This window comes from Salvelinus alpinus, chromosome 30 (assembly GCF_045679555.1).
Source record: "Salvelinus alpinus chromosome 30, SLU_Salpinus.1, whole genome shotgun sequence".
Classification (NCBI taxonomy): domain Eukaryota; kingdom Metazoa; phylum Chordata; class Actinopteri; order Salmoniformes; family Salmonidae; genus Salvelinus; species Salvelinus alpinus.
Genome location: NC_092115.1, coordinates 32,841,603 through 32,857,772, shown reverse-complemented (window position 1 = coordinate 32,857,772; position 16,170 = coordinate 32,841,603). Strand labels below are relative to the sequence as shown.

The 16,170-nt window shown below is 41.2% G+C and overlaps 1 protein-coding gene across 1 annotated transcript in view; it reads right to left on the bottom strand.

Moving 5' to 3' along the window:
- The window catches only part of LOC139560457 (DNA repair-scaffolding protein-like), a 71,029-nt gene that overhangs the window by 38,527 nt on the left and 16,332 nt on the right, over positions 1 to 16,170 (bottom strand). The window contains exons 6-8 of the mRNA XM_071377259.1: positions 11,167 to 11,426; positions 6,369 to 6,472; positions 2,373 to 2,661 (exon numbers count right to left, since the gene is read on the bottom strand). Coding sequence (XP_071233360.1) covers positions 2,373 to 2,661; positions 6,369 to 6,472; positions 11,167 to 11,426 — 653 coding nt within the window. The remainder of the gene's footprint in view (positions 1 to 2,372; positions 2,662 to 6,368; positions 6,473 to 11,166; positions 11,427 to 16,170) is intronic.

Sequence of the window (16,170 nt, the reverse complement as noted above, 5' to 3'; positions counted from 1 at the left end):
CTTCCGCCAGGCCAGCTCAGAGCCTGGATATTCCAGAGCTGCATGCTGGACTCCCAAACTAAACCCCCAACAGCTGGAACCAGCCTCTGCCTTGCTCCAAAACAACTTCACACACCCCAACTACTCTGTGTATACACTACACCATTGCATAAGTTCCAGTAACGCATTATAACACATTTTGAAACAGAAAGTACAGGTAGGCCTATATTAGAAAATATAATTGAGATTTACATTTAACATTTAAGTCATTTTAGTCATAGCAAATGCTCTTATCCAGAGTGACTTACAATTAGTGTATTCATCTTAAAGGGATAGTTCACCCAAATTAACATTACAAAATGGCATTGGTTTCCTTACCCTGTAAGCAGTCAATGTACAAGGTATGACAGCAATGCATGGTTTGGTTTAGTTTCCCTGGCACGGTTTTCACATGCAAATGTTTTAGCATTCAAGTCATGTGACTGTTATTAGCATTTTTCAGGCATATTCAAATCATCTACAGTGCATTCAGAAAGTATTCAGACCCCTTGACTATTTCCACATTTTGTTACATTACAGCCTTATTCTAAAATTGAATAAATAGTTTTTTTCACGTCATCAATCTACACACAATACCCCATAATAACAAAGCAAAAACAGGTAGACATTTTTAAACATTAAAAATAAGACTGGGGCCTTCTGAGTGGCACAGTGGTCTAAGGCACTGCATCGCAATGTTAGCTGTGCCACTAGATATTCTGGTTTGAGTCCAGGCTCTGTTGCAGCTGGCCGCAACCGGGAGACCCATGGGCGGCGCACAATTGGCCCAGCGTCGTCCGGGTTAGGGGAGGGTTCGGCCGGCATGGATGTTCCTATCCCATCGCGTACTAGTGACTCCTGTGGCGGGCCAGGCGCAATGCACGCTGACACGGTCGTCAGGTGTACGGTGTTTCCTCCGACACATTGGTGCGGCTGGCTTCCGGGTTAAGCGGGCGTTGTGTCAAGAAGCAGTGCGGCTTGGCTGGGTTGTGTTTCGGGGGACGCACGGCTCTCGACCTTCGCCTCTCCTGTGTCCGTACGGAAGTTGCAGCGATGGGACAAGACTAACTACCAATTGGATACCATGAAATTGGGGAGATTTTTTTTTTTTTAAATAAAAACTTAAATATCACATTTACATAAGTTTTCAGACCCTTTACTCAGTAATTTGTTGGCAAAGATTACAGCATTGAGTCTTCTTGGGGACGCTACAAGCGTGGCACACCTGTATTTGGGGAGTTTCTCCCATTCTTCTCCGCAGATCCTCTCAGGGTACATTTGCAAACATTTCTAAAAACCTGTTTTCGCTTTGTCATTATGGGGTATTATGGAATGGATGAGGGAAATGATTTATTTAATCCATTTTAGAACAGGGCTGTAACGTAACATGTGGAAAAAGGGAAGGGGTTTGAATACTTTCCAAATGCACTGTATAAGTGACTTTGTTGAGCTTCACAATCAATTTTAGATACTTTTGGATGATTTGGACATGGTGCGTGAAAAATGCTAATATCGGTCCCATGACTTGAATGGGATTTGTGCCACAAATGCTAAAACTGTAGCATGTGGAAACAGTGCCAGGGAAACTAAACCAAAGCATGAATTGCTGTCATACCTTGTCAATAGACTGCTTACAGTGAGTACTTTTACACAATGCGAATATTGCGGATAGTCAGATTAATATAATAATTTGATTAAAACGTTTACATGCTTTGGAAGAAGAACGATTTCCCAAATAATCCTGTTTACATGAACACATCTGAAATCAGGCTACCTGATGGCACTCTGATAAATGCAGAAAATCGAAATAAGCGTTATACCACAGCAACCGTGTTATTTTTGGGAAGCATATTTGATTGTGAGTTTGGACGTAAAGTTTGTATGTGAAAACTACTTCTAAGATGCATACATTCAGTAGTTCTGAACTCTTCACTTGCGCTGAAGAGGGAGACTCGCTTGGCTGGTGCTAACACAGGCACAGTTCAAATACACTGGAACGAACAACTTTTATTGCTCAGAAAATCAGGTGTTTTAAAACGCCATATGCTTACTTTGATTTTGACCTCACGCCGATTATGATCAGTATAACTTTGTAATTTGGGTAACTATCCCTCTAAGATAGCTAGGTGAGACAACCACATATCACAGTCGAAGTACATTCTCCCTCAAAGTAATTATCAGCAAAGTCAGTGATAGTAGGAAAAGACAAGTGCAGGAAACAATGACTATAGTTTTGCTGCATGAGGAAGATGTGTAAATAACAATGACTTGGGCATTTCCCCTTTCAATATTAAATTGATTACTTGACACCATAACTTTGCATTATTAACTATTGCAGACTAATGCTCTCTCACCATGGTGGGTATATATGGATGAGGTCTCGAGGCGCAGGCATGAGCTGAGCAGTCGTCTCCTTACTGAACAGTACCAGGACCCGAGCTCTGTTTGTGGTGGAGAGAAGAGGGGTGTGGTCTGTAGCAGAGGGATTGTGCTGTTCAGGTCTTGTCATAGTGGTGGTGGTGTTGGATGGAGGCCTGTGGTGGCCTGTAGCATGGGGGTGGTGTTGCTCACACAGGGCCAGCTGCATGCAGCTCTCCTCCTGGACTGACAGGACCTCCAGCACCAGCACCCCAGGCTTATCGACTGGAGGAGAGACAAGAACAACACAGATGGTGTGTGATGTGAGTGTCTATGTGGGTCACTCGCCTCACAGGGTTGGGGTCAATTCAGTTTTCAATTAAGGAAGTTAAATAGAAATTCACTTCCTGGATCGGAAAAAAGTATTCAGAACAGTTTCACTCAGTGTCACTCATAATGTAATATCTCTTATGACAGTGATTATGTGAATGAATAAAGTAGGCTATAACTATTATGAAATGCAGAAACTGGAAAGCTCATACATTCAATGAGGTTCTTGCAAATGCTATTGGGTCAATCTTGTGTGCCTGCCGCATCCAGCAAGCTGAGAGTGGCTCTAAAGAACAAAACATGTCCAACGTCCCAAATCAAACAAACCTGCCATAGACAAATAAGCAGAGTGTGACTTAGCTCAATGTAATGTGTGTGTGTAACACTGACCATCTATCATGCCATTTTGTGATGTGAATCAAGACCATATCAGTGCACTCCAATTCAATGCAAGACAAAGCAGCTCTACGTTGGAGTATGTGACTATCACTGATGTTTGCCTGAGGGGATAGTCAACAGGAGAGTAAATCAAAGTCAGCACTAAGTGGAAGGAATTGTTAGAACATGTATCATATCCAGAGATATGTTCCTCCATTTGACACACAAGACATACTATAATACTAAACTGAACAAAAATATAAATGAAACAATTTCAACTATATACAGTTCATATAAGGATATGTATATAAGGATATATAAATAAATTCATTAGGCCCTAATCTATGGATTTTACATGACTGGGCAGGGGTGCAGCCATGGGTGGGCATAGGCCACCCACAGGGGAGCCAGGTCCCAGCCAATCAGAATTCATTTTTACCCACAAAGGGGCTTTATTACAGACAGAAATACTCCCCCACATTTCTCCAGCATGCCAGCGGCCATTGAAGGTGAGCATTTGCCTACTGAAGTCGGTTACAACGCCAAACTGTAGTCAGGTCAAGACCCTGGTGAGGACGATGAGCACGCAGATGAGCTTCCTTGAGATGGTTTCTAACAGTGTGCATAAAATCTTAGTCTAGGTAACCCCCAGTTTCAACAGATGTCCGGGTGGGCTGGTCTCAGATGATCCTGCAGGTGAAGATGCCGGATGTGGAGGTCCTGGGCTAGCGTGGTTACCCGTAGTCTGCGGTTGTGAAGCCGGTTGGAAATACTGCCAAATTCTCTAAAACGAAGTTGAAGGTGGCTTATGGTAGAGAAAGGAACATTAAAGTATCTGGCAACAGCTCTGGAACATTCCTGCAGTCAGCATGCCAAATGCACACTCCCACAAAAACTTGACATCTGTGGCATTGTGTTCTGACAAAACTGTGGCATTTTACTGTCCCCCGCACAAGGTGCACCTGTGTAATGAACCTGCTGTTTAATCAGTTTCTTGATATGCTACACCTGTGAGATTGATGGATTATCTTGGCAAAGGAGAAATGCTTACTAACAGGACTGTAAACAGGACTGTGAGAAATAAGCTTTTTGTATGCATGTAACATTCCTGGGATCTTTTATTTCAGCTCATGAAAGATGACTTTACGTGTTGCGTTTATATTTGTGTTCAGTATATAACAATGATAGTGAACCCTTTATTAGTGGGCAGGTGAATACAGGAAAGACTGAATGGAGTCCTCCTTCTGACCTGCAATAAACTAATCAATCTAGTCGAATAGTGTGTGAAGAAATAACATCAATGACTGACGCACACACTTTTGCCAAACACACACACAGCTTATTCTCGTGAGGATGAACATGTTTGTTATAGCTGGTGCTGAGCGATTATTGGTTTTTGAGGTTGGTTCAGTTTCATTTCAATTATTTAAAAATAATTTCAATTAAAAAAACATTAAATGCACTATTACGTGGGTTGACTGCTGTAACACAGAATAAAACTATTAATAAAAGTCCCATGATAGTAATGACTGCTCATCACTTTGTTTAATTTGATGACTTTATTTCATTCCAAGTCATCATCTCATTTCTATAGAGCTGCTATCAGACAAAATCCATCTTACTAGTTCTTCAAAGTAAATAAGGCAAACTTTAATGACTGCCGAATACCAATTATCAGTCACTTAGATTCTGTACTTTCAGGTAGAGATACTGCACCGTGCAAAGCAACTGCTCTCGATCCCTCTTGATTGCACATTCTTGTCTCTTATGTATCGGGCAAAACAAAAACACAGATCGGATAAGTAGGCGCGCAACGGATTATAATCATTGTAGTTAATTAACATGTTTTCTGCTATGAACTATGTTGAATATTGGCCAGTTAAAAACTACGAGTCCCTACTAAATCACACAGTTTGTGCTTCATCTAAAGAAACTGCGTAATGAGCACACAATATATATATATATATTTTTTAATTAATGGAATTCAAATAATTAAAGTTAAGTTTTAGTTGTTAATCGCTCAGCACTAATAATAGGTGAAGCTAGTTGTGTTGTAATAACTGCCGGTGTTATTGTTTAAGTGCAGGTGCTCGTAAATCAAGGTGAGAAAGTCAACAAACAAAAGTGCCAACACAGGTATGCAGTATAGCACACAGAACATTGTTATAATCCAGGACGAGGGCCAAATACTCACACTAGATGTCAAATGAGGCCAAGTTAGAGCAAATTTCTTCTCCTTAACACTATCTTCTACAAGTTCTTCTCGCACTCTGATGAAAGACAATCAAGCCATCTAACTGACCTACTGACTGAACGGGAGTTGGAAAAGGTAGACGTTTTTTTGGTTGTTTTTTCCACGATCAACTGTCACATTAAAATAGTGGTTTAACCTAATTATCTAGGAGCCAATGACAATGAGGGTAGACTCGTGCTTTGGTAGTACCATGGAAAGAAAACATAAGTCAGTAAGCAGAGTGCTTCCTGTCACCTACATACTGGCCCCGACCAAACAAATTCACTGCTGTCACAATTATCAACGAGCAACCAGCATTTCCTCCACACGCTCCAGCTCCAGTCTTCACGTGACCACAGATCTGAGCAGAAAAATCACGCCTGCCTGAGAGATTGACTTCTATCTCAGAGAACGCATCAAATCAAAGTTAATGTTGAACCATTAACGGAGAATACTTAGCGTACGTAAGAATGTGTGGTAACGGTGACTAGGGATCCTTTCATAAGCCCTGCTGGGTTTCTATATTCACAGAGCACATGGTTACTTCTGCATGTCTGTTGCTGTTTCTCAGTTTTACATGTCAAATAAAAAACTCTGTAGCCTAATACCTGTGCCTATAGTGTAGTGATGGGGAGAGAAAACAATCAATACAGTAACAAATCAGGATATTATTTTTGACATTTTGATATCGTATCGTTTTGACCATCGCATTACTATTTTTGCGCTAGTTAGTTGTATCTTTACCAAAGGTCCAGTATTTTTCCTTCATAGCTTCTTCTCCATCTTTTTAAATACAGACAATTTTGTTTTGCGATCAAAACTAGTTCTCATGGCTCTCTCTTGTCCCTCTGCAGCAGACATACGGTGAGCAACATTTGCAGTGTCGAAACGGAATACATATCGGATCGTGAGAATCGCAATATATATCGTACCGGCACCAAAGTATCGTGATAATATCACATCTATTGTATCGTGAGGTCCCTGGCAACTGCCAGCCCTACTACAGTGGTGTCAAACACGGACTTGTGCGTTTTTTTGTTGTCTGTATTACCTGTGGCTGTAGTAGTAGTGTGAGAGATGGACTGGTGCCTCCAGAAGCTGATGGCTGACCTCTGTCTGCACTGGAGTCGGTTCAGTCGCTCCGCCATGCCGCCACTGTAGCAAACACACACACACAACGTCAATATCCTCAAGAATACTGTATAAATAGCGCTCAATACAGGCTAAGCTACTTTAAATCGATTTATAAGAAGTGAACATTATTCTGTGCTGTGCATCCAACTGTGCAGTGCACCCAAGCCATATATTGCTACCATCAGGCAAATGGTACCAGAGCATTGGTTCTCAGACCAACAGCCTCTGAGACAGCTTCTACCCCCAAGCCATAAGACTGCTAATTAGCCAGACTGCTAAAGAGTCAATTAAATGTCACCCAAACGACCTGCACTGACTATCTTCCACTGAAATTTCGCACACTCACTAGACCATATATATACACTGAACAAAAACATAAAAACGCAACATGGAACAATTTCAACGATTTTACAGTTCATATAAGATAAAACAGTCAATAGGAAAAAATTAGGCCCTAATCTATGGATTTCACGACTGGGCAAGAGCGCAGACAATCAGAATGAGTTTTTCCCCCCAAAAGGGCTTTATTACAGACAGAAATACTCAGTAATAGGAAAAAATTAGGCCCTAATCTATGGATTTCATGACTGGGCAAGAGCGCAGACAATCAGAATGAGTTTTTCCCCCCAAAAGGGCTTTATTACAGACAGAAATACTCAGTATCATCAACTGTCCGGGTGGCTGGTCTGAGACAGTCCCGTAGGTGAAGAAGCCGGATGTGTAAGTCCTGGGCTGGAGTGGTTACACGTGGTCTGCAGTTGAAGGTACTGCCAAATTCTCGAATCCGGATGAACGTACTGCCAAATTCTCTAAAACCACTTTGGAGCGGCTTATGGTAGAGTTATTTGCATGCAAATCTCTGGCAACATTTCTGCAGTCAGCATGCCAATTGCACACTCCCTTGAGACATCTGTGGCATTGTGTTGTGTGACAAAACTGCACATTTTAGAGTCCCGAGCACAAGGTGCCCCTGTGTAATGACTATGCTGTTTAAATCAGCTTCTTGATATGCCACACCTGGCAGATGGATGGATTACATTGGCAAAAGAGAAATGCTTACTAAACAGGGATGTAAACAAATCTATCCACAATGAGAGAAAACATTTGTGCGTATGGAACATTACTGGGATCTTTTATTTCAGCTCATGAAACATGAGGCTAACACTTTACGTGTAGCGTTCATATTTTTGTTCAGTATACAGTGCATTTGGAAAGTTTTCAGACCCCTTGACTTTTTCCACATTTTGTTACTTTACAGGCTTATTCTAAAACGACTAAAATAATTTTTGGGAATAAAAAATAGAACAGAAATACCTTATTTAGATAAGTATTCAGACCCTTTGCTATGAGACTTGAAATTGAGCTCAGGTGGATCCTGTTTACATTGATCATCCTTGAGATGTTTCTACGACTTGATTTGAGTCCACCCGTGGTAAATTCAATTGATTGGATATGATTTGGAAAGGCACACACCTATCAATATAAAGGTCCCACAGTTGACAGTGCATGTCAGAGCAAAAACTAAGCCATGAGGTCGAAGGAATTGTCCGTAGAGCTACGAGACAGGATTGTGTCAAGGCACAAATCTGGGGAAGGTTACCTAAACATTTCTATAGCATTGAAGGTCCCCAAGAACACAGTGGCCTTCATCATTCTTAAAGGGAAGAAGTTTGAAATCAACAAGATCCTTCCTCGAGCTGGCCGCCCGGCCAAACTGAGTAATCGGGGGAGAAGGGCCTTGATCAGGGAGGTGACCAATAACCGATGGTCATTCTGACAGAGATCCTCTGCGGAGATGGGAGAACCTTCAGAAGGACAACCATCTCTGCAGCACTCTACCAATCAGGCCTTTATGGTAGAGTGGCCAGATAGAAGCCACTCCTCAGCAAAAGGCCCTTGATAGCCTGCTTGGAGTTTGCCAAAATGCTCCTAAAAGACTCTCAGACCATGAGAAACAAGATTCTCTGGTCTGATGAAACCAAGATTGAACTCTGGCCTGAATGCCAAGAGTCACATCTGGAGGAAACCTGGCAACATCTATACGGTGAAGCATGGTGGCAGCATCTGGCTGTGGGGATGTTTTTCAGCGGCAGGGACTGGGAAACTAGTCAGGATCGAGGGGAAAATAAACAGAGAAAAGTACAGAGAGATCCTAGATGAAAACCTGCTCCAGAGCTACCTAATAAGACCCCGAGGCTGTAATCACTGCCAAAGGTGCTTCAACAAAGTAAAGTACTGAGTAAAGGGTCTGAAAACTGTAAATGTGATACTTTTTTATTTATTTTTAATACATTTGCAAACATTTCTAAACTGTTTTTGCTTTGTCATTATTGGATATTGTGTGTCGATTGATGAGGGGGGGAAAAAATCGATCAATTTTAAAATAAGGCTGTAACGTAACAAAATGTGGGAAAAAACAAGGGGTCTGAATACTTTCTGAATGCACTGTACACACACACACACACAGAGAGAACAAAAATTATCTCACTCAGCAAAATACTACGTGAGTGAAAGTCTAAAATTATTTGGTTTTAAACATACCTATGGATCAAAATTAAAAGTAGAAATAATTTCAAATTCCTTATATTAAGTAACCCCGATTTTATTTACACAAAGCCAGGGGAACACTCAGACATAACTTACAAACGAAGCATGTGTGTATAGTGAGTCAGCCAGATCAGAGGCAGTAGAGATGACCAGGGATATTGATAAGTGTGAGAATTTCACAATTTTCCTGTCCTGCTAAGCATTCAAAATGTAACAAGTACTTTTGGGTGTGAGGGAAAATGTATGGAGTAAAAAGTGCATCATTTTATTTAGAAATGTAGTGAAGTAAAAGTTGTCCAAAATATAAATAGTGAAGTACAGATTCCCAAAAAACATAGTACTTAGTAGTACTTTAAAGTATTTTTACTTAAGTACTTTACACCACTGTGTACAACTGAATAATTTCTGCACAAACTGTTAGAAACCATCTCAGGGAAACTCAACTGCGTGCTCGTCGTCCTCACCAGGGTCTTGACCTGACCACAGTTCGGTGTCGTAACCGACTTCAGTGGGCAAATGCTCACCTTCGATGGCCACTGGCACACTGGAGAAGTGAGCTCTTCACGGATGAATCCCGGTTTCAACTGTACCGGGCATACGGCAGACGTACGGGCAAGCGTTTTTTTCTGATGCCAACGTTGTTAAGAGTGCCCCATTGTGGCGGTGGGGTTATGGTATGGACAGGTATAAGCTACATACAACGAACACAATTGCATTTTATCGATGGCAATTTGAATGCACAGAGATACTGTGATGAGATCCTGAGGCACATTGTCGAGCACTTCATCAGCCGCCATCACATCATGTTGTAGCATGATAATGCACAGCCCCATGTCTCAAGGATCTGTACACAATTCCAGGAAGCTGAAAACGTCTCAGTTCCTCCGTGTTTGGGACACTATGGATCGACGTGTACAACAGTGTTCCAGTTCCCGCCAATATCCAGCAACTTCACACTGCCATTGAAGAGAAGTAGGACAACATTCCACCAGGCCACAATGGGACAACATTCCACAAGGCCGCAATCTACAGCCCGATCAACTCTATGCGAAGAAGATGTGTCGCGCTGCATGAGGCAAATGGTGGTCACACCAGATACTGACTGGTTTTCTGATCCACACCTACCTTTTTAAAAACGGTATCTGTGACCAACAGATCCATTTCTATATTCCCAGCCATATGAAATCCATAGATCAGGGCCTAATATATTTATTTCAATTGACTGATTTCCTTATATGAACTGTAACTCAGTAAAATCTTTGACATTTTTGCGTTTATATTTTTGTTCAGAGTACAAACCACACAATACATTGACACTCCCACACACACTACATACACACACACACGCTAATACTCATACTTTGCTTCTGCTGCTCTGTTCTTTATTTTACTCTTAATAATAATAGTAATAATATCTATCCTGACGCATAGTCACTTTACCCTGCCTTCATGTACTTATCTACCTCGAACCTCATACACATTGATCTGGTACTGGTACTCTCTGTGTATACCTCCATTCTTGTGTATTTTATTTTATTCTCCGTGTTACCACTTTATTCTTATCTTTAAACTCTGCATTGTTGGGAAGGGCTCGTAAGCAAGCCTTTCACGGTAAAGTCTACGCCAGTTGTACTCGGCGCATTTGACAAATACAATTCTATTTGATCAACTGTAGAAATACAAAGGAATCACAAAGCAGTAGTTTGTTATGGTACTCTGTGGAGAAAGATTGTCTTATCCGAGGGTCTTAACTATGACAGTGACATTTGGCACCCACATGTCGTCACCCAGGTGGCCCTTTGATCAGCAGCATCGCCCTGGAAACATCCGCAGACGGTGTGTGTGTGTGTGTATGTGACTCGCGATGATCATGATGATTATTTCCCTCGCATTGCTTCTCATTATCCAAGAGCTAACCCAGGGGTAAGCAACCCTGGTCCTGGAATGTAGCAGAGACTTAATGTTTTTGATTTACCCGACCTGGAAGACCAGGTGTGTTGAATTTAGGCAATCACAGAACTGATCAATTAGCTCAGTTGGTCGTGTGTGGTGCCTAGTTGGAACACAATCCTGCAGTACACTCCAGGAACAGGGTTGCCTACCCCTGATCGAACCTATTATGAGATCATAAATGCTTCTTAAAAATATTTTTTCTTTAGTAGTCGAACCTTTGAAACGTCCTTTTCTTTTTGCTGGAGTCTTCTGGGGTCTTGGAGTTCCTGTCGGTCTGTTTCTGGGGCGTCTGCAGCGCTGCTTGAGCGGACCTGACCCAGTCACTGACTGACCTTCTGCTGCCCTCCCCTTCCCCAGCCCCAGTATGCAGAGGACACTCAGCCACAACCCCAGCCTCCAGTCTGTTCTGGCTTAGGGTGTCATGGCTCTCTCCCTCTCCATCAGACAGGTAGTCTGAGATGTCCGTGTCTGTCACCTGGGGATGATTAGTCTATTATTATGAGCTTTACACATAACATGATATCAGTGCAATATGTTAATTCCAAAAGGTCATACTTTGGCAGAAGTATTTTCCTTCATTCAAAGGAGTATGTTTTCATCTTAGTTCCAACACTTGGGTGCTAATATGTGGCATATCAGCACGTGTCATGTGTTCTGTACAATATGATCAAAAACCCTTCTTAAAAACTGTCATCAATGAGGATTAAGGTACACATGTGGAACCATTAAGAGTGGGCACAAAGGAACAAGCCGTTACACTAACAATAACAGAACGCTCTGTCTCATTGGGCACACACACAGCACACCTGAGGATATCAGTTCCCATGTAGAGAAATCCAAAACACTCTCCACCCTGTCATGTGCAGACAAGACCAGCATACCAGCCCCCTTTCCCTGTTAGCCACCCACACCACCCCAGCCTACGCAGCAGCCGAGCAGCGTGCTCTCTTATTTGATTCAACTTGACCCTGCTAGGCGGAGTGCCAGCAGATGTCACACTAACTAGCTAGAGAGCAGGAACACGATGTTCCTGGCCCGTGCTCAAAAATGTGTTCACTCACCCTGCCTGCACGGCACTGGATGCATTGTAAGTAAATACAGAGCTCACACAGCTCTCTCTCAGCCTATGAGGGCGAGGTCCTGCCTCCTAGCTGACATGTTGTTGCTGAACCAACAGTAGTAAAAGGCTAGTTTACAACCATGATGGCACGGCGCAGATGGGGTGCAGGTTATTAACCCTGTTGGCTGCTGACATCCGAGGCAAACCTGGGTTCAAATACTATTGGAACTCATTCAAATAGTTTGAGTGATCACTTTAGCCTGCCAGTGCCTGGACTGTCAACACAGGTGGGCGGAGTTTGTACTTTTGGAGACTTTTCTATTCCACTCAATCAATCACACCTATTTGAAAAATACTTCAAATAATATTAAACCCAGGTCTTGGCTTTGGAGGTTTAGCTTGAGCTTGGATCTGCCTTCATCTGGGAAGTGGCTAGCTGGCTATCCTCATGTACTCTTGAAATAAAGCATCAGTACGCATGCTCCTCTTCCTCGCTACCCACCACACAGTTCTAGATCAATAATAAAAATGAAATGAGTACTACGCTGGAAAACACAGATAAAGTGAGTCAGCCGAGCCATGTGTTTTGTTTCAGCTTTATACGGAACAATAAATCCCTCCTTTTGGATTGAGACCTCAAAGTCCATTTCCTGTCAGATCCAGTTTGATTTACTATTGATAGTAACCACCTCATCCTTTGCAAGTGGGAAGTACTAACTCTTTCCCTTCTGACCCAAACTGTAGTCAAAGGAAAGGGAAATGGATAGCCACTGATCAGAATAGGATAGGGAAACACTAGCTTTTACACTGAACAAAAATATAAACGCAACATGTGAAGTGTTTGTCCCATGTTTCATGTGCTGACATCCCAGAAATAATCCATACGCACAAAAACCTTATTTCTCTCAAATGTGGATCATTACACAGTTGCACCTTATGCTGAGGACAATAAAATGCCACAATTGTCACAACACAATGCCACTGGTGTCTCAAGTTGAGGGAGTGTGCAATTGGCATGCTGACTGCAGGAATGTCCATCAGAGCTGTTACCAGAGAATTTAAAATTAATTTCTCTACCATAAGCTGCCTCCAATGTACACTACCATTCAAAAGTTTGGGGTCACTTAGAAATGTCTTGTTTTTGAAAGAAAAGCACATTTTTTGTACATTAAAATGACATCAAATTGATCAGAAATACAGTGTAGACATTGTTAATGTTGTAAATGACTATTGTAGCTGGAAACGGTTGATTTTTGATGGAATATCTATATACAGTGGGGAGTATTTGATACACTGCCGATTTTGCAGGTTTTCCTACTTACAAAGCATGTAGGGGTCTGTAATTTTTATCATAGGTACACTTCAACTGTGAGAGACGGAATCTAAAATCCAGAAAATCACATTGTATGATTTTTAAGTAATTAATTTGCTTTTTTCAATGACGGCCTAGGAACAGTGGGTTAACTGCCTTGTTCAGGGGCAGAACAACATATTTTTACCTTGTCTGCTCGGGGATTTGATCTTGCAACCTTTCGGTTACTAGTCCAGCGCTCTAACCACTAGTGTACCTATCAGTCAATTTAAAATAAATATAAGGACAGCATCCCCAGTCGCCTTCGGCGAAGGCAAGATCAAATCCCCGAGCAGACAAGGTAAAAATATGTTGTTCTGCCCCTGAACAAGGCAGTTAACTTCTTTGGGATAGGGGGGCGCTGTTTTCACTTTGTAAAAAATCGTTCCCAAATTATACTGTCTCGTACTCAATTCTTGCTCGTACAATATGCATATTATTATTACTATTGGATAGAAAACACTCAAGTTTCTAAAACCGTTTGAATTATATCTGTGAGTAAAACAGAACTCATTTTGCAGCAAACTTCCTGTCAGGAAGTGAAAAATCTGAAATCGAGGCTCTGTTCCAGGGCCTTCCTATTCATTTGCTTGAAATCTATGGATATACATGCACTTCATATGCCTTCCACTAGATGTCAACAGGCAGTGAGAGGTGAAATGGGGTGTATAGCTTGATCTGAGGTCAAAAGAGAGCTCTTGGAATGACATGACCCCAAATTTCCTTTGTTCAGCAAGGCGCGGGAAGGAACTCTGGATTGCCTTCTGAAAAGCTTTCGTTATAGACGGCTAATATCTCCGGCTTTGATTTTATTTGATAAATGTGATAATATCATCGTAAAGTATGTTTTTTCAATATAGTTTTATCAGATTATTGAAAGTTTAATCGGGAGTTTTGGCGTGTTCCGTTCTCTGCTTTTGGTGGAGATGGACAGCTTCGCGCCACTTGGCTAGCTTTGGTTGCTAATTCGACAGGAAAAAAGGACATTCTACAACCAAACAACGATTGTTCTGGACAAAGGACCCCTTGTACAAGATTCTGATGGAAGCTCAGCAAAAGTAGGAACCATTTATGATGTTATTTCGTATTTCTGTCAAATGTTTAGTATTATTTTCCGCCCTGATTTTGGGCGCTGTCTCGCTATAACGTAAGCTGTATGTCGTACTAAAGTTATTTTTAGAATTCTAACACGGCGATTGCATTAAGAACTAGTGTATCTTTCATTTGCTGTACAACATGTATTTTTTAGTAAAGTTTATGATGAGTTATTTGGTCAGAATAGGTGAGTGTCAGAAATATATCCGGAGATTCTGGGAAAAAGTTGCTACGTTTTCACAATGTATAACCACGGATTTCAGCTCTAAATATGCACATTTTCGAACAAAACATAAGTGTATTGTATAACCTGATGTTATAGGACTGTCATCTGATGAAGCTTGTCAAGGTTAGTGAAAATTTATATATCTTTTGCTGTTTTTTTGCGATCGCTAACTTTTGCTGCTGATAAATGGGTTGTGTTTTTGGCTATTGTGGTAAGCTAATATAATGCTATATTGTGTTTTCGCTGTAAAACACTTAAAAAATCTGAAATATTGGCTGGATTCACAAGATGTTTATCTTTCATTTGCTGTACACCATGTATTTTTCATAAATGTTTTATGATGAGTATTTAGGTATTTCACGTTGGTCTCTGTAATTTTTCTAGCTGCTTCGGTGCTATTTGTGATTATAGCTGCAATGTAAAACTATGATTTATACCTGAAATATGCAAATTTTTCAAACAAAACATAGATTTATTGTATAACATGTTATAAGACTGTCATCTGATGAAGTTGTTTCTTGGTTAGTGACTAATTCTATCTCTATTTGGTCGGTTTTGTACAAGCTACCTGTGCTGTGAAAGAAATGTCTGTGCTTTTTTGTATTTGGTGGTGAGCTAACATAAATATACGTGGTGTTTTCGCTGTAAAACATTTTAAAAAATCGGACATGTTGGCTGGATTCACAAGATGTTTCTTTCATTTGCTGTATTGGACTTGTTAATGTGTGAAAGTTAAATATTTCTAAAAAATATTTTTTGAATTTCGCGCGCTGCCTTTTCAGTGGAATGTGGGCAGTCCTAGACAGGTTAACCCACTGTTCCTAGGCCGTCATTGAAAATAAGAATTGGTTCTTAACTGACTTGCCTGGTTAAATAAAGGTAAAATTAAAATAAAAAAAATAACAATTTCCTTATATAAACTGTAACTCAGTCAAATCCTTGAAAATGTAGTGTTAATATTTTTGTTCAGTGTAGTTTCTAAATGATTGCCTTCGTTAAATCTGCATCCATTCATGTCAAGAGTAGTTATTATTCTGGCTGTTTATTTACCACCATAGACAGACGCTGGCACTAAGACCGCACTCAGTCAGCTGTATAAGGAAATAAGCAAACAGGAAAAACTCACCCAGAGGCGGCGCTCCTAGCGGCCGGAGACTTCAATGCAGGGAAACTTAAATCAGTTCTACCAAATTTCTATCAACATGTTAAATGTGCAACCAGAGGGAGAAAAAAAATCTAGATCACCTGTACTCCACACACAGAGACGCGTACAAAGCTCTCCCTCGCCCTCCATTTGGTAAATCCGACCACAACTCTATCCTCCTGATTCCTGCTTACAAGCAAAAATTAAAGCAGGAAGCACCAGTGACTCGGCCTATAAAAAAAGTGGTCAGATGAAGCAGATGCTAAACTACAGGACTGTTTTGCTATCACAGACTGGAACATGTTCTGGGATTCTTCCGATGGCATTGAGGAGTACACCACAT